At 35.4% G+C, this 20,196-nt stretch overlaps 1 protein-coding gene across 2 annotated transcripts; it reads right to left on the bottom strand.

The window, feature by feature from the left end:
- Positions 1–8,538: 8,538 nt before the first annotated feature.
- Positions 8,539–9,797, bottom strand: LOC149171836 (glutathione S-transferase DHAR2-like). Of its 2 annotated transcripts, none has more exons than XM_089427610.1 (2): positions 9,656–9,794; positions 8,539–9,316 (listed from the first exon to the last, which is right to left on the bottom strand). In XM_089427610.1, the coding sequence occupies exons 1-2, from the start codon at positions 9,765–9,767 to the stop codon at positions 9,102–9,104; spliced, it is 327 nt and encodes a 108-aa protein (XP_089283736.1). In that variant the 5' UTR covers positions 9,768–9,794; the 3' UTR covers positions 8,539–9,101. The 2 variants fall into 2 exon arrangements, with proteins under 2 accessions (XP_089283736.1, XP_089283737.1); XM_089427611.1 differs by having other exon boundaries at positions 8,541–9,316; positions 9,690–9,797.
- Positions 9,798–20,196: the final 10,399 nt, after the last annotated feature.

The following is a 20,196-nucleotide window of genomic DNA, read 5'->3' as shown; positions in this document are numbered from 1 at the left end:
GAGTTCTAAATTTTTTAGGTTTGACAATGTTACTTTGGAAGGAAAGTACATGGAGTCCAAATTGCACAAGGTAAGTCAAACTAAGTATCCTGCTATATCTGCAATAATCCCCACAGGTAGTCGCTCTTAGCCATGACATTGGAGTTCTAAATTTTTTAGGTTTGACAATGTTATATTGGAAGGAAAGTACATGGAGTCCAAATTGCACAAGCTAAGTCAAACTAAGTATCCTGCCATATCGCACTGATGGCGTGTTTTGAATGGGTTGCCATGAGATTGTTGAGGCTTCTGCTTAGTTACCTCTTGTTGACCTCTATTATTCATTCACGCACTGTTCACATCCAGATCCAGTTGCTATTGTTTCATTGTCAGTGCTTTGTTGCTATGGCATGCCCTGCAAGAAGCATTACTCTAGGAACCAAGTTGGTATTGTTCAGTAAAATTTTGATATTTTGTTGTCTGCTAAGTATGTGCACAAACACAGTGGCTGCTTCACATGGTAAGAGTTTATACATTCAGTTATGTACATTTTGTAACATAGAATTTAATGAATTTCATAAAGACCCATTGCACGGTTTAGAAATATATTAAACATATGGGTTTAACGTTTGAGTATATTGCTTTTGAAATGAAACAAAGTACTTTCTACGTTGGTATTGATATTCTTTAGCTTAATCTGCATTTTTTATTTTCCCTGGTATTGATATGCTTCCGCTCAATATGCATTCTTGATTTCCCCCGTTGGGTTTAAGCCAAATCTTTGCATTTCACGGTCAGTACCCACTAATTTTGGTTTTGTTTTGCAGTGCCTGTTACCATGGTGCGCCTCTTTACGATGGATGGGATTTTTCAAAATCTTGATTTTGATAATGAAATTGATAGCCGGAATAGTTTTGGTGGACTGAGCATAGCACTGTATATAAAGAACCAGGGTAATGGCAACAAATGTCTTGTGGCATCAAATCGGCAATAGATATTTCATTAGCCTCTTCAAACTTTGGAAACAAGATGTCAAATGTCGTTTTTCAGGTAATGTCAAGTATAATCTCTAATGTTTCTCTGTTTTTGGTTATGAGAAAGACTTGGAGTAATGTAATATGTTTTTGTTTTGATTGAAAATGAAGGAATGTGTTTTTTCTATTGAAAAAAATAAAAAAATAAAAACTTGGGAAAATTTATTTTTTGCAATGTCAAGTTGTTTTTTTCACTTTAATATATTTAATATTCAATTTCATTTACTTAAACACAGTTTTTTGTTTTTATGTAAGAGTAAGTATAAATATAATTTGTAAAACTTAAATAAAACTCGTAAAAATAAATATAGAAAGTGATGTGAAAGGCAATTTAAAAATAAATTCGTCATAAAAAAATTTGGATGATGGATAAGGGGACTGGTCAAATTTAACCCTGAACAGAAGTCAGAGAAGTGATATGAGTGACACCGACGTTTCTGAGGCTTGCAAATGCCCAAGCTTCACTGAGCAGATTTTATAGTTGCAGGAAATATTGGTTGCCTATCTGGTACTCCCCTATCCTCTCACACAAGGCAAACCCAAATGGGTTCCAGTGAAAAGAAAGGTACCTACAACTCCTCTCCAAAGATTTTGTATGATTTCCAATTCTGATTAACAATCGTTGTTCAGTTCACATCTTCTAAACACCAGCAGCATATGAAGAAACCTATAACAGGTGAAACCAGTCCTCCCAAAGTGTCTGCAAAAGAAGAGAAATGTATATGTATTGAAGAATTCAATGTTGAGACCAAACTTTTGTATAATAATTTGTATATCAGCAATTGCCCCAAAAGGTGAAAAGAGAGGCAGATAGATATGTTAGATTGAAAGAATTGTGTTTTGGTTTAAAATAATAAATGTTATAATAATTCAATCATTCAAACTAAACTTAATTAATAAATTGCCAAAAATAAAATAAATCGTTAATCAAAATTATACAAATTATTATTCTTCTTTTCTCTCAATTATTTATATAATAAAATCCAATCAATCATTCAAAATAAATCAAATCAATATATTTCCCAAATTAGATCCCAACTAATCAAAATTACTTGGGAATATATATGTATAACCCAATAAATTTTTTTTATATATGTTACAGAAAAAAAGTAAAAATTCTAATTGATTTAAATAAATCCGAAATCACTGAAATTAAAAATTACTATTTATGATTAAGCGGTGGAAATTTTAACATAATAGGAGCACATTGTTTTATTATTTTTTAATAATAAATCACAACATGACAAAATTTCAGCATAGGAAAAAGAACTTGGTAAACAGTGGAAGAATTTATTTATAATTTATAATATTTAACTATTCAAATTGATATATCAAATTAATTTTTTTATATTAATATGTATAAATAAATAAAAGAAAAGAAAATATTAATATTAATCATTTATATATTTTTAAATTAAATAAATTTTTATAATAAACTATATAAAAATAAGAATCTAATTTTAGAGACATGTTAAATAAAATAAAAAAAATAAGCTAAAAAGAAACCCTACTTTTCCTAAACATCTTACTTTTAAAAAACCAGCAACACAACCAAATCAAATGAAAAACATAGAATTAATTAGTCGGTCATGCTTTATACATAAGATGTGGCATGGGAGATGTTAGTTGACAATATTGAGAAGCTTAAAGTGTAACATCCTCATTACTGTAAGTGGCATTTGCGAGATGTGTAATGGAAAGTTTTATGGAAAATTTGGTTTTAGTGGACTTTAACCATTATCATCATCAATAAAACATGAACTCAAACATTCGCATTTCATTGGGCGAAATTAAAATCTTTAATTTTAAATTGAAAATCATAAGTTAAACTATCCATTTAAAATATATATATATATATATATATATATATATATGACATATAATAATGTGTATTTCAAATTAATTTAAATATATTATATTTTTGAAGAAATTTAATTTTTTATATTGAATTATATGATATTTATTTTTATAATTATATATTAATCTATAATTTTATTTTAAAAATTTGTTTTCTCATCAAATATAATAAATTAAAATTTACATATAAAATTGTAAATTTTAATTGAAATTAATCCATTATAATTATAAGGTATAAAAATGTTTTTTTTTTCCATCAAATATAATAAATATAAAATAAATATAAAATTGTAAATTTTAATTGAAATTAATCCATTTTATTATAATAATTGATTGTTTTAAGTACATGATGAACTGACCAGCACAACAATGACTAAATGTAACCAGCACAGCACAACAATGACAATGACAGATGTAACTAGCAAGCAATTTCCCTTGCCCCAAAAAGTGCAAAACATACCAATAGGTTGTTTTTTAAATTGGACAAGGAACACATTTATACATTGGTTTTGGTTTCCAAGTGCGAGAGCTGAGAGCTTAGTGGATGTTTTTTAAATTAGAAAAATTTTAAAGGTTTTTTAAATTGGACATTTGTACATTGGTTTCCAAATGTGAGATCTTAATGGATATTTTGAAACACACATCACATTGGTTTCCAAATGTGAGATCTTAATGGATATTTTGAAGCACACATCGTTCATCGTATCGTTCATTTCGTTCATCGTTGTTGACTGATCACCTTGAACAATATAATACCTTCCAGACAACAACATAATACCTTTGTTATTTACTAATCACCTTGAACAACATCATACCTTCCAGCAAACAACAACATAATACCTTCCAGCAGAATAGTATTTCTGTGGGGAAATTTAGTCTTCTACTCTTGCCAAATGGTCTTAGAGACCTATAAAAGCCAAATGGTTTTAGAGACATACTACACTACTATGGTTTTTTCTTTATCACACCCTTGCTAGAAATGACAGACATTCAATTAAACTTGAAGGTTATAATAATTCAGGGTGTTATGTTACAACAAATGTTAGTGAACTACTCAATGCTACGTACCTTTTAATCAAATTTTATAAATTAAAATTTCATTGGGTTTATTTCTCTGGTTAGAGTGCCTTCCCATTTTCAATTGGTTATCGATTTTGTGTGGTTAGAGTGCCTTCCAATTTTCAATTGGTTATCAATTTTGTGCATGAACTTATATAACCGTAGTAATCAATGAAGATGTGTATGAACTTATATAACATAATTGTTCTATAGTAATCAATGAAGCGATCAATTATCATATTCTCCTTCTCTTCTTTTGTGAGTTCATGTCCGCTTTATTTTCTCTCATTAGTTTTTTTGTATGTTGTCTCAAAAATCAACATGGTTGTAATGCAATCTTCTAGAATAAACTGTGGAAGTTTTACAAACATCTTAATGTTTTCAGTGGACACTCCATCCATTATCAAGGGATCCAACTAAAGCTTTTTAAAAAATGGAAAAAAATGAACCGTTGAATAGAATAAATAGGAAATGAAAAAACTAGTCATTAGGTAATAGTTATAAAATAGTAATACTATTAAAAAGTGGTCTTTTAATATTAATACTATTAATAATTTAGATGGAATAATAGAAATTAAATAGAAAGAGAGGGCAGTTAAGCAGAGCAATTACTGATTTGCTATTTATTTGGTTTAAAGTCTCACTCTTTTCTATTCTTCAAAATGCTTTAATTTGATCCCCGATGATGACCTTGATGTCCATTCAAAACATCAAAATATTTCTAAACTCCAGCACATTTAATTCCAGAAAATCACATTACATTTATTCCTCACTGTGAAAACCTTCATGCTCAAAATCAATGTGGTATCACAGCTACAGCAATGGTAGAGATGTCTCATTCTTTTCTATCCTTCAAAATCAATGTGGTATCACAGCTACAGCAATGGTAGAGATGTCTCATTCTTTTCTATCCTTCAAAACGCTTTAATTTGATCCCTGATGATGACTTTGATGTCCACTCAAAACATCGAAATGTTTCTGAACTCCAGCACATTTAATTCCAGAAAATCAATCTGGTATCACAACTACAGCAATGGATGCTCAAAATCAATCTGGTATCACAACTACAGCAATGGTAGAGATATCATTTCCAACAAAAATCTTTTGCAGCTGATTGTCATGATGTGCAGACCTTTTGTCAGCGTATCAGTGGCATTTATTGGAGCCAGCATATTGAAGATTAGCGCAGCAGCATCCGTAATGATATGTTTGAGCTGTACGGTTGGGCTAAGAAGAATTGCATGGCTTAATTTATTTCAGACGCTAACATTGCTTTTCCATTAAATTATTGCAGTTGTTTGTATATTACCATTATGATGCTTATGCTTGGAAATCGTATTGTCATTTTGTAAGCTGCACAGATGAATAGAATAATAATAGAATAATAGTATAATGTATGGATGCTGTATGCATTTGCCACATAAACACTGCGGCAGATGAAATGATGTTGTAAGAATGTTGCTAAAATTCTGTCATGTTGATATTTCCAACATTTGATTTATTATTAAAAAATAATTTTAATTTGGGTGAAAAAAATGTGTTTCTATTATGTTAATTTTAATCATAAATAGTAATTTTTAATTTCAGTGGTTTCTGATTTATATAAATAATTACCTTTTTTTAAGGTATAAATATAATTTTTTATTGGGTTATACATATATATTCCCACATAAAATATTATGTCCTTTCAATTTTATTATTTTATTTAATTTTATTATTTTATTTAATTTTTTATTGGGTTATACATATATATTCCCAAATAAAATATTATGTCCTTTCAATTTTATTATTTTATTATTATTAAGTAGTGAGCTATTATGTCTTTTCAGCAAATACATCTCACTGCAACCAATGGTCTTTTTATGAAAATTTAGTATAATTGGCCTTTTCAAATACTTTGAAATATGATTTGATTGAATATTTATTTGTACACCTATCTATAATATGGTTATTGAAAAGCAAATAATGTGAAAAGATTTTCGAAAATCTTGGTGCCACCTTCTTTTGTAAGCCTTGTGCCTTGTTGACTTACAACTATTATTGTTGCAACTCTGGTAGCTAAATTACGCATGACTTTCAAATTGAATGAGTTTTCCAAAAACTTATATAATATTCCAACCCCATCAGCCTTACGTGAGTCCGTCTTCATATGATGTGCATTAAAGAAGAAGCCTTACGTGAGTCCGTCTTCATATGATGTGCATTAAAGAAGAAGATTGTAGTTGGTAGGAAACTAATGTCAAATTACTTGAGATCAATTTGGATTTCCTCTGCATCGTACTCTAGATAAACTTGGATTTCCTCTGCATCAACATCCACTAAAGCTATTGATGCAAACTTTGACATTGCATATACAATTTTTGGCAGTTTCATTACAAAGCAAGAAACTTCGATTTCCTCTGCATCAACATCCACTAAAGCTATTGATGCAAACTTTGACATTGCATGTACAATTTTTGGCAGTTTCATTACAAAGCAAGAAACTTCGATTTCCTCTGCATCAACATCCACTAAAGCTATTGATGCAAACTTTGACATTGCATGTACAATTTTTGGCAGTTTCATTACAAAGCAAGATAACCTATTTAAAATAGATTCATATTTAAGCTAGATTTGTTAACAAGGCAAGCTATTTAACAAAAAGCTAGATTTGTTAACAATGCAAGCTATTTACTATTTTTGTTAAGTCAATAACTCAGTCAAATGAGCTCACCAAGAATTTTTTTTTTGGGGATTTTCATTAGTCAACAAAATAACTTACTGCAAATAAATTCATTTTTGAATTCATGGCCGTAATTCATTTGTTTCATACTAAGCTTTGTTGACATGGCAAGAATTTGTTTCAGATCATGAATGAGATGGAAATATTAGTACCTTATTGTAAAGTATAAATAAATGAGATAACTTAAAAACTCACATAAACCAAGGAATTATAAGAGGTTGAGAAAATGCATGATTTTTGTTAAAAAATACATTGATGTATGTAACGGAAATAAATAAGTGAAAAGAAATACATTTAATGCAAGAATATCAGAGTTTGAAATAGTTCAAAATGGAAAGAGTTTAGAGAACTATAGGAAAATCCAAGCGTTGACGTGTCACGTCGAAACACACAAACTACCCACACCAACTATGTAGATAAGACTTGCACCCAAGAATGCTAACAAAATGTCCTTCAAAACGAAAACAGAGCCTCACCCAAAAATATAAGAACACACAATAGCAAAAAATTATCAACAGATTTTCAATAATTTACAGGCATGCAAATTAAATATGATAGCTTCCATCTGAAAAATCAATCTAATGTGTTCAATACCAAAGAAATCAACGTTTTTTAAAGCAGGACTAACTCTACGTAGATAATGAGGCACAACTTTCAAAGAGACTGTTCCACAATGTGCAAACCTGCGGAAAGGTAAGTCAATTAATATTCATGAAAGAACAAACTATCTGACAGTCTCCTTGACGCTCACCAGCTCGAGCTTCATCCATAGGTGTGGGCTTACGACGTCTCAATTCATCTGTCTGCCATAAGGAAGTAACCTCTCTCCTTTGCACAAAAATCTAATTAAGTAAATAAATTGCTCGAAACATATGTAGAATAAGAGAAGCTACATGTCCTATATGAAATATCTACATAAACAAAAAAATAGGGGTGAGCAGAAGCAAAATTTTACCAAATATTCAATCAACAATTCCCGCTCTTCATGGCCCAGGTCTGCTCGATTATTATATTCCAACAGATGCTGCAAAACAGAAAAGACAGTCTAAATGGAGAACAGGGTAACTTCATAAAAATGTTCACAAACACCACATATTTTGTAGGAAAGATTGTTTCCATTTTACAGATCATAACTATTGCAGACATCTAATTGTGGTAAGAAATGAACAACTTAGTTCAACCACTAATTTCCCTTTGGGGCATTTCCTGCAGAAAAGATAATGAGGCATATAAAAATACCATTATTGCATACATCTAACTGTGGTAAAAAATGAGCAACTCAGTTCAACCACTACTTTCCCTTTGGGTCATTTCCCGCAAAAAAGAGAACCAGGCATATAAAAATACCAATGTAGAGGTGATAAAAAAACAATTGGATTGAGATACATATACTCTCTAGGGCATTTCCTTCAGAAAAGATGTTTCACGAAAATGAAAATACCAATGAAGAAGAGATTAAAAACAACTGAATTGAGAAAAATAATCCAAGAAAATGTGTGAAGTAGAGAATAAAGAAGAATGCAGTACTCAGGAACATGAGAAAAGTACTATCCTCAGTGACAAACATTTTGAGTATGAAAATCAGAGAAGCAATTTTGATACTTATCAGTATCAAATGACATTGTACTGTCAAAAACTTTTAAAAACATAATGCAGGGGAACATCTCTTAGTCCTCATAAATGTGCTTGTAAATATTATCATGGAAAATTTCATCGACCTCAAAACGGATTTTAAAGGAAAAGTTGGATGTTAAAATCCAAGTCACAAGAACTTACCTGCAAATTTGGCAGGTGCTTCTATTGCAATGTCTGTCTATTTATTTGTGTTGGATGTGCAGTCAAAACAATTTCAATCTCTTGAATTAGCAAACAATTTAGAAGGAAATGCAACAAATTTAGTTAATTTTAAGTTGATATTAAAGCCTGCTCATGCAACAAATTTAGTTAATTTTAAGTTGATACTAAAAACTTGCTCACAAACCCCATTGTACAGGGGAAAATATTTATTAACAGTTTTTTATAAACAGTTTTTCAAAGATTCCTCTTGCTTTGAACCAGTAAAATTTTCTCTGCTTTTACCTCCTAATTTCCTAATAATAGCTCACCTTTATGAAATCATTCTTCCAAACATAACGCTTCATTATTACTGACTGGCATTAACATTAGGGTTCGAATCTGGAATCAAATAAATAAAATGCGGGTTACATGGTTCGAATCTAGGATCAAATAAATAAATTGCAGGTTATAGGGTTCGAATCCAAAGACAAAGTAATATAATCAAATAATTGCAGGTTACAGGGTTCCGAAAACAAAGTAGACGAGTTCGAATACAAAGTAGTCAAATTGCTGTTGCGAGGGGCAAGGTACGGGTCTCACTCGTCGAATTAGATTATTCTAATTAAAGAACGAGTAAGCATTACAAAAAAAATATATTAATAATGAATGAACAACTAAGCATTGAACAGAGGAAAGGAAACCAGACTCACATGGTTCTGCAACTGGCGATCAAACCCTACGAGCTCCCCCACAAATTCATCTCTACAGGAGCTGCCGAGATCCTTGCTTTGGAGCCAATTTGTAAATATCCGAAAGATTTTACTCCCAACCTCCTTGAATTCCATAGGGGTTTTTAGGGTATTCTCAGCATAGTGCTTGTCTAAATATTCTGCAATTTGATCAGAGTCTTGGATTCATGTTTCCCATATCTAAGAACGAGCATCAGTCCAGAAGGAAATTCACAATAAATCTATACAAAATAGATTAACATATCTTTTGATAGTGAAAAGGAGATATCAGCATAAGGCTGGAGCTAACCAGCCATATATTGGGTATTTAATGCTTTTAGAGCAGCACGCTACTTAGTCCGATAACACGGGAGCGGGCAAATATTATTTAATGCCGAATTTGCCCGCTCCCGTGTTATCCCATTAAGTCGCGTGCTACTCTGAGGGCATTAAATACCCAATATATGGCTGGTTAGCTCTTTCCTCAGCATAACGTTTACCTGTAACAACGTAGACTATCAAAATAGCGTTTACCTGTAACAATGAAGACGAGGGTTGTCGAGCTCTCCGCCCGTAACAACCCTCCACCCATAACTGAAGGATGAAGGCCATGTTCCGCCCGTAACTGAAAGATGAAGGCCATGACGAATATCAGGAAAATGTGCACAGATGTTAGTAGAGAGCAAAAGGGTGGCTCTAAAAATCTGTGCACAGATGTCAGACGTACATTAAAAGTGTAGGATTCAACGTGGCTCTAAAAATCTGTGCACAGATGTCAGACGTACATTAAAAGTGTAGGATTCAAAAGAAAGCCATGGGCCTTATTACCCATGATTATTGGTGCCTAAGGGTATGCTAACTCTATGAAATTCCTTACTATCTACACTTACTTGTATAGCCTGCTATTATTTCTCAGAGGTTTCGTTTCTAAGAGCATGAGATTTTTATTTAACTCACAGTATAATATTCTGAAGTTTTGTTTCTAAGAATAGTAGATTTCTATTTTCCTCACAGTATAATATTGTGGAGATCAGTGTACAAGATATTTGTATTTCGCTGTCTTACATATTGCAATGGAATAATAGCTTCCTGAGATTTTGAACTGTATTAAATATGTTGCAGTTTGCACTTTGAAGTGATTTGTTTTCTTATTATTAGTCCCACATTATAACTTTTGAACTTGCGTAAAAGCAAGAAGAAATTGCTACAGTAATAAATTTGTCCCTACATTTTTCAAATACATTATTCAAAATCCCTTTTGGCCGAGAGTTGTATTACTCATCATAACACCAATTTCTAGCATATATGATTTGAATGTTTATATTTGATCTCAGTGGGATATTTTGAGAAGTTGTAATGAAAGCATTAAATGCAAGAAGAAATTCAGATAGGGATATGTGATTGCTGTAAAGTAGGGATATGTAATTGCTGTAAAGTAGAATTGCAATGGTATTTTAAATGGGAAAAAAATGTCACTCATTTTATATAGATGGAATGATATTCCAAATCGAAAAAAATGTCACTCCTTTTATATAAATGGGTCAATAACATCTTAAATTTTAGCCCAGATCAGCAGTGTGCAAAGAGTAAATTTTCAGTTTGTCCAACGACCTTCCAGTGTTGCCTAATTAAAAATAAGGGGAAAACATATACTATTGTTTTACTCAGTTTGTCCAACGCCCACATAGTATTGCCTAATTAAAAATAAGGGGAAAACATATACTATTGTTTTACTCATTTAAATCTAAGTAAATTTGAAATTCAAATTTACCATGGTTTTCAAGTGAGAATTCGATGGTTGTTTCTGTTTTTCTTTATTTATGAGTATTATTTTTTTTAATATTAATGTATATTTAACTTTAGGTGATAGAAATTTTTCAAGTAGGTTTTTTAATTAAAAAAATTAAAAACATAAATTTATTAAATTATTTAAAAATTAAAAAATAATTTAAAAATATTGAAATTCACTTGGAATAAGAGAAATAGTTGTCTAGGCTTGTGGATAAATGACATATCTTAATTTTCATAATTTACAATGGACGAAGAGATTCAAAAATATTTAAATTTACTTGAAATGAAAAAAATAGTTGCTTAGGACTGTGGTTAAATGACATATCTCAATTTTATTTGGAGTATTCATCTATTATAATTATGGTTTTAATCTCTCAATTTTATTTGGAGTATTTATCTATTATAATTATGGTTTTAATCTATGAAATTTCTATGCATTATTTATTCATTTTATTATAATATAGGATTACTTTTATGTTTTTATTTTTATTTTTTTTCTCACTTTTTTTATGTTTTTCAATTATGGTTTTAATCTCTAAAAATTTCCAAATTCAAGTTTTGGTTTTGAAAATATCTATGCATTATTTATTCATTTTATTATAATTTAGGTTTATTTTTTTATGTTGTCTCCTTTTTTTTCTCACTTTCACAAAAATCAATGCTAAGTTTTTTTTATGCCAGAAATGTAGCAATATCTCGTGCTAATTTAATTATCTAGTTAGCTTATCCAAGTTCAATTTCTCTCTTTTTCCATTTTTCCAAATCAATGAATTGGAGCAAAATTGAAAATTGGTATTTTCAAATTTTTTCCAAATATGGCCTAAATGAGTATTTACATTTTGATCTGTTGTGTAGACTATTTTATCAATAGTTTCCTCAAACTAATTTCTTTTAATTTAAATATGATTACCCCACATGAATGACATGACTCAATTCACTTCAGTACATTAATGTGAAAGCTACCAAAGCCATTCCCTAATTGAGATAATGTAATGAAAGAAGACTGTGTTTCCCTATTTTTGTTAATATATAATCATTTGGAGATGCTAGTAGTAACATCCCATATGAGCTTGCTTATTAATAGCCATGAGTTATAACATCCCATATGAGTTTGCTTATTAATAGCCATGCAAGAGATTTGGGGTGTTCACTTTGTCATGGACCATCTGCGACCATGTATTGAGCATGAGTTTAGTCTTGATCAATCATCCTAACTATGCTTCATTACATTCTTGCTTTGTAATAGATGTGTTAAATGTCTAAAGGTATAAACTCTAAACCATTCATTACCTGATTGAATATTTTCTCATGAAGAAATATAGGATGTTCACATTGTCATGGACTATTTGTGGCCATGCAATGAACATGAGTTCAATCTAGATCATTCATCCTAACTATGTTTGTTACATGCTCTCTTTGTAATACATGTACTAAATGTCTAAAAGGTCTATATTCTAAACATTCATTACCTAATTGGAAATTTTCTAGTGAAACAAATCTTATCATTTTGCGTTCCAACATAAACAATCTAAATAATCTAATATCAATAATCAAACACTAAACTTGTAATCCTCTTCATCATCCTTAATGTGAAGGCTAACACTAGTGCAACATTGGTCCTATTGAAATAGAGCCTAAGGGACTCAATTATTTATTCTTGTACTCAACATGTGCAAACATATATAGATCAAGGTCTTGCAAAATCATAAGAGCTTTACTAAAAAAAGGGTTTCAATAAATGCTGCAAATTGAATTAAAAAAATAAAATAAAAAGAAGATATTTCAGTACTAAATGAATAAAAAAAAGTTTTGTTGAGGTAGAGATTATTTATGAAAAGAGATTCATGATCTCTCTCATTCACTCCACCATAAAAACACAATAATAGTACATTATTATTTCAATTAAAATGATTCTTGTAGTTTTCATAATTTTGAAAGTAAAAACCATGCACAATGTGTGATGAATTGAAAGAAAGAAAACGCCACAACTAAAATTGCCATCTAATACAATCTAATAACTCTTACACTTTGAATATACACATTTTATTAAGCATCACTTTATAAACATAGCCTATAACCATCATTATTATTATAATGTAAGAACTCAATCTGAATTTATACTTTACTACAATTCTATATAAATAATTTAGAAAATAAATAAACTAAATAAAAACCATAATATATCCATCTTTATATTTGTGAAAGTACTTTACCCACAAATCATTTTGATGCAGGAGCATCTGGTCAACAGGGTGAAGACCGAGAGAGGGCGAACAAAGTTTCTGAAAAAGATTGGGAATGAGACACAGTTCACTGAACGGACAGCAAGTCTGTCAAGTTCCTATGTTTTTGTTTTATTTCTTTCATGGTCAACTACATTATTAACTTTCTGTTATTTAAAATTTCTGTTCATTATATTTAAAATATTGTAATAGGTTCTAGTTAGAAACGATAATAGTAGGTTAGGGTCAGTAGGTGATTAACAACGAATCCCTATGGTAAAAAGGCAGACAAAGTAAACTAATTGATAGTCAAGAAAATCATGCCTATAGTAACTGCAAAACAAACTGTAATTGAATAACTACCAGCAGTTATCAAACTGCCTGAAAACATTGTATAAAAAGACAAGCAAGATAACCCAGAGGGGTTCAGCAACGGAGCATTTACATGAGAATAAAGAAATATACATTTTCCTTCATCTTATTCAGTGCACAAGCAAACAAATTGTTCATATATATATGTCCTCAGTAACAAAAGCCTGTATATACAGTGCTGTGTAACTATTTCATTTTTATTTAAATATATCAACAGTGTTTTACAGTATTCAAGAAGCTACGAACTGGCAGAGAAGAAAGTGAACAAAAGGCGGAAAGAACCAGCACCCACAAAGGGTCAAACTAGACAACCACACTAACCGGGTAAGCAACCAGAACTATCAGTGAACGAGTTTATCTATCACTTAATATTACAATATATTTTTCTGCATAAAAATTACATAGACTATGCATCGAGGTGTAGCCGAACAGAGTTGCAACCGACCCACAAACCCTCCTACGTTGCGGCCAAGGATTTGACAAACCCGGAAAGTCCAGACTCAACAAATAGACAGACATTTCACATAACAAGTGACTGTAATCGTGACCAGGACCAAGAACCATTACAAGAAAGTAAAACGAGAGCAGGACTACCCGGAAGGAATCGACGGAGGCCATTGCGAAGATATGGGAGCCGACCACACCTGTAAAAGACAGAGAAGGTGGAAGGTCAGGGTTTCTTTCCCACAAAACCCTCGCATGAGAAATTGATGCCATAACGACTGTAAATGAAAACCCTGAGTATGCAGAAAGGAGAATAGACATACCTGACAGTGTGCCGGAACAGTAGGCCAACAGAACCCCGAAACAGAGACCCCTGTCCACAGAGGGGCTGCAGAACGTTAGTCTCGGTGCAAACAGAGGAAAAGAAATTATAGCATGGAACTGTGACATACCTTGTCCAAAGAGTCGAGCATCGGAGAAGAACTAAACTGGAATTCCATCGACCTGTGCAACTGTCGAACTGAGAGGACCGAGCATTATTACGCCATAGTCATTAATCACAGATTTGTCAAGAAGGCCAGACCAGACAGTAACCACAAAAGCGAACAAAGGATAGTTCTTACAGACATGAAAACGAAATGAACGCACGGTGGAACCATAGCAACTTATCAACAAAACCAGGAGCCGAATAGACCCACACAGTAACGACAAGGTATAGCTGAGCAACATCATATCACCACAGAACCGGCGGAAATCCAAAGGGGTTTCATCACAGACCGAAACAACTCAGAGGCGGAGCCAAAACGATACAGAGACCACTGAGACTAAGCGTCGAAGGCAAGAATGACCGCAAAGGCGCGAACCGGGTAACAAAAAGCGAGGTAGGGTTTGCCAAGTTCGAGGAGAACAGGTGTCCAACGGAGGATCAACACCAAGTACAGCCGAGTTGATTGTTAATTAAACTTAAATCAATTTTCAATTACCATATATCCCAACCAGTTCAATAGCGTAAGTCCACATAAGCAGAGGCAAGGCGGGACCACGTGGGCTGGCCCCATCAAGGGCTGCCGGGGTAAAAGAGAACTCATGGCTCCGTCCCATGAGCTCCTCCACCGAGTAGCCAGCCTTCTGAATCTGTGCCTCGTCGAGCCAGGAGCTGTCCTCCATTGGACGGTCCTTCCACTTGACGAGGTAACGCAGATACTCCTTCCTGCGCGTCTTCTTGGCTACCTGTGTGCTGAGGATTCCTTCGATTTCATGGGTCCGGACCGAAGGCAACTGTTTCTTCCAAAGACTGCTCTCGAACTGGGTGTCCCGTTGTGGCTGTACCATCCTATCATCTTCCGCCTGGGCATGATATGGGAACAGGTCTGCCACGTTGAATATAGGTGATATACCTATATCAGGTGGCAACTGAATTTCATATGCATTAGCTGAAAATTTTCGCAGAATTTTGCATGGACCGATTTTCTTGAATTTCAATTTGTTATATGTTCCCTTAGGAAACCGTTCCCGGTGCAGATGCGCAAGGACTTCGTCTCCAATCTCAAAATGTACCTCTCGCCGCTTTACGTCTGCATGCTGTTTGTATTTCTGCGTGCTGTCCTGCAATCTTAATTTGACCTTTTCATGCAGTTCGCTCATTGCTTCAGCAAAATCTTCCCCATCTGCACTTCTCCGTTCTAGCTGTCCCAAATCTCGTAGTTCATGTACCCCTCGAGGATGCATACCATACAAAATCTGAAATGGGCTAAATCCGGTGCTCCGATTGGGCGAATCGTTATAAGCGAATTCTGCCTGGGCAAGAGCTCGATCCCATAATCGCGAGTTTTCTCCTGTCAAACTTCGTAACAAGTTGCCCAAACTCCTGTTCACCACCTCTGTCTGTCCATCAGTCTGCGGGTGATACGCAGAACTGAAATTTAACTGCGTGCCCAACTTTTTCCACAGGGTACGCCAAAAATGTCCTGTGAACTTCACATCCCTGTCTGATACAATAGTTCTAGGTAAGCCATGTAATCGAACTACTTCTGTAAAGAAGAGGTGTGCCACGTTTGTGGCGTCGCTAGTCTTCCGGCAAGGAATGAAATGAGCCATTTTCGAGAACCTATCCACCACCACCATCACTGAATCATATCCCCGCTGCGTTCTAGGCAATCCTAGGACAAAGTCAATGCTGACCGAATCCCACGGCCTGCTCGGAACAGGTAGGGGGGTGTACAGTCCAGTGTTCTGGCTGTGTCCTTTCGCCAGTTGGCAGATTTTACACCTGGTCACATACCTCTGCACGTCCCGGCTCATTTTTGGCCAATAATAAAAATGCCCGAGCTGCTCCAACGTTTTATCGATGCCAAAATGTCCCGCTAGTCCGCCACTGTGTTTCTCTCTTACTAAATTTTCCCTCATCGAACAGTCTGGAACACATAGCTGTCCTCCTCGAAACAATAATCCTTCCTGTAAATTGAAATCTAGCCATGGGCTCGTATTCCTTAATACGGGATTTTGGCATGCTTCAAAAGCTTCCTTGAAATCCGCGTCCATCTGGTACAAATCCTTCAAGTACTCAAATCCCATCACCTGTATGCCACTTTCTTGTAAGAGCAAGGCTCTTCTGCTTAAAGCATCCACCACTTTGTTGGCTTGCCCACTTATGTGCTTCAACACAAAAGTAAAACTCTGCAAGTATTCCACCCACTTGGCATGTTTATGGTTCAATTTGTGCTGCTGCGTTACATATTGTAACGCTGAATTATCAGAGAACAAGACGAACTCATTGCCCAGTAAGTAGTGCCTCCAATGTTTCAAAGCTTGAACCACTGCATAGAACTCTTTGTCATATGACGAATACTTCTGCCGACTCTCATTTAGTTTTTCACTAAAAAACGCCACCGGTCTGTCCTCTTGACTGAGCACAGCGCCAATAGCTATCCCGCTTGCATCACAACGAACCTGAAAAGGTTTGCTAAAATCGGGCAGTCTCAAGATCGGCCTCTCCGTTATTTTCCGCTTCAGAAGTTGGAAACTGTTTTCTGCCGCCTTGGTCCAACAAAAAGGTTGGCTGGCCTTTTTGATGGTCTCTAGCATTGGTGCGCAGATCTCACTAAAATTCTTAATGAATTTTCGATAAAAACTTGCTAAACCGTGAAAGCTACGTACCTCAAACAAATTCTTAGGTGACGGCCAACTTATGATCGCTGCAATCTTTTCTGGGTCCATCTTTAACTCGTTCTCTGCAACTACAAATCCCAGATAGATTAACTCCTTCTGCAAGAAAGTGCATTTCTTCAAATTTATAAGCAGTTTGTTCTGCTGCAGCTTCTCGAATACCCTTCGAATATGCTGAAGGTGCTCTCTTTTCGTCCTGCTGAAAATTAAAATATCGTCCAGATAGACTATCACAAATTTTCCAATAAATTCCTTTAACATTTCATTCATCAGTCTCATAAAAGTACTCGGAGCGTTACTCAACCCAAATGGCATGACCAGCCATTCGTACAGTCCTTCGTTGGTCTTGAAGGCTGTCTTCCATTCGTCTCCCTCTCTAATTCTGATCTGATGGTACCCGCTTTTCAGATCTATTTTTGTAAAGTAAGCTGCCCCACTAAGACAGTCCATCATGTCGTCCATTCTAGGCAAGGGAAACCTGTATCGAATCGTAATTTTGTTTATAGCCCGCGAATCTGTGCACATTCGCCATTCTCCACCTTTCTTGGGTGCAAGGACTGTTGGTACTGCACAGGGGCTCAGACTTTCTCTGATCAGTCCCTTATCCAACAACTCCTGCACTTGTTTGCGTACTTCTTCATTGTCCTTTGGACTCATCCTGTACGCTGCCTTGTTCGGTAAGCTTGCTCCTGGTATAAAATCAATGTGATGGCTGATACTCCTTTTGGGAGGCAATTTATCAGGTAACTCATCAGCCGCAATGTCTTGAAATTCTTCCAACAGCTCCTGTATTTCCTTGGGCAACTCTGATTTTTCCAAGTTCAACAATACTGGCTTCATCCTCCTCACAACTGCAAAATTAACTTCATTTTCCTCAATCTGTTTTATAAACTGTTTTCCTCCAATCAACAGCGCCTTTGTTCCGCTTGATTCTGCTGTGTCTTCCTCTTTGATGGGTACAAGTGTGTGTTTTACCCCATCCTTGGTAAATTTATAACAGTTGGTCTTTCCATCGTGTGTCACCTTCCTATCATACTGCCATGGTCTTCCAAGCAGTATATGGCACACGTCCATTGGCATAATATCACAGACCACTGTATCGTGGTACTTGCCAATGTGAAACTCTACCTCACATTGTTCATCAACCAACAGCTGGTGGCCTTTCTGTAGCCACGACACCTTGTAAGGTGTGGGGTGCTTCAGCCGCTTCAACCCCAGTTTTTCCACCATCTCAGTGGCAACCAAGTTATCCGTACTCCCGCTGTCTATTATCACTTTGCAGCACTTTCCATGCGATTTACAGACTGTCCGGAACAGTGCTTTCCGCTGTGTTGGTTCAGCCACCTCTTTGGCTGGTTTTAACAGCACTTTATTCAAAATCAAAGCTTCTCCCGTTTCCGCCATGTCTTCCACCTCCCGGGGTTGTGCTTCAGCTTCTTCAGGCTGTGCCATAAGTGTTCCCCTCTGACCTGCCTGTTCAACTTCTGGACATTCAAAGGATCTGTGCCCCCATTTATGGCACCTGTAGCACTGGACACCAGTCCCTCTTCCGCGGCCATTCCCTCGTCCTCGCTGATATGACCGACCTCCTCTGGTGCTATCTCCTTTTTCTGTTGTCCCTGAAGTTTTAGAACTGCTGCCTTCTTCGCTGTTCGCAGCATTCCTTCCTCTGCCGTAGGACTGTCCCCGTCCTCTGCCATTTCCTCTCCCTCTCCTGTTGTTCTGTTTTCTGTTGATTTTTTCCTCAGCCTTTACAGCACTCTGAAAGGCTTCTTCAATATTCCGGGGAGAAAGAATACTGATTTCATCCAATATCTCCATCCTCAATCCATTTACGTACCTTGCTGTTTTTTCTGGGTTATCATCAGTATAACCAGCACGTAAATTCACTCGGTAAAACTCTTCCGTGTACTCCTTGACAGTCATTCCCTTCTGTCTTAAATTCTGTACTCGCCGATATAATTCCACCTGGTAGTCTTTTGGCAGAAATCTGCCCTTCAATTTCGCCACCATCCTTGACCATTGTCGTATCGGCAACTTATTCATTCGTTTTCTGTCCGCTTGGACACTGTCCCACCACAAGAGTGCGTGTCCCTTTAACTTAGTGGCAGCGAACCTAACTCTTTTATCCTCACTGACTTCTTCATTCTCAAAATATTTGTCGAGTTCGCTTATCCAGTCCAACAGGACATCTGCGGACAGACTGCCATCGTAATTAGAAATCTCTGTTTTGGGTTTGCTGCTGGCCAATAAAACTGAACGCAGCAGTCTCAATTCCGGAGCTTCTTCGTCTGACCCGTCTGTAGCAGTTACTACTTCCTCCTCACTGTTATCTCCAAGTTCCGGGTCTCTTCGCCTACCCGCCTCCACTGCTTCCAAACGAGCTGTAAGAACTCTAATCTGTTCCCTCAATCCTTCATCTGCTCCCCTACGTGCACCTCTTCCACGTCCTCGTCTTGGTGCTTCCATCCTCTCTTATTTCTAAAAAAAAACTGCTCTGATACCACTTGATGGGGCCAGCCCACGTGGTCCCGCCTTGCCTCTGCTTATGTGGACTTACGCTATTGAACTGGTTGGGATATATGGTAATTGAAAATTGATTTAAGTTTAATTAACAATCAACTCGGCTGTACTTGGTGTTGATCCTCCGTTGGACACCTGTTCTCCTCGAACTTGGCAAACCCTACCTCGCTTTTTGTTACCCGGTTCGCGCCTTTGCGGTCATTCTTGCCTTCGACGCTTAGTCTCAGTGGTCTCTGTATCGTTTTGGCTCCGCCTCTGAGTTGTTTCGGTCTATGATGAAACCCCTTTGGATTCCCGCTGGTTCTGTGGTGATATGATGCTGCTCAGCTATACCTTGTCGTTACTGTGTGGGTCTATTCGGCTCCTGGTTTTGTTGATAAGTTGCTATGGTTCCACCGTGCGTTCATTTCGTTTTCATGTCTGTAAGAACTATCCTTTGTTCGCTTTTGTGGTTACTGTCTGGTCTGGCCTTCTTGACAAATCTGTGATTAATGACTATGGCGTAATAATGCTCGGTCCGCTCA

The sequence above is a fragment of the Pinus tabuliformis genome, chromosome 4_2 (assembly GCF_031772625.1).
Source record: "Pinus tabuliformis cultivar Carrire ecotype Pingquan chromosome 4_2, CPIR1, whole genome shotgun sequence".
Taxonomy (NCBI): Eukaryota; Viridiplantae; Streptophyta; class Pinopsida; order Pinales; family Pinaceae; genus Pinus; species Pinus tabuliformis.
This window is presented reverse-complemented; position numbering and strand designations above follow the sequence as displayed.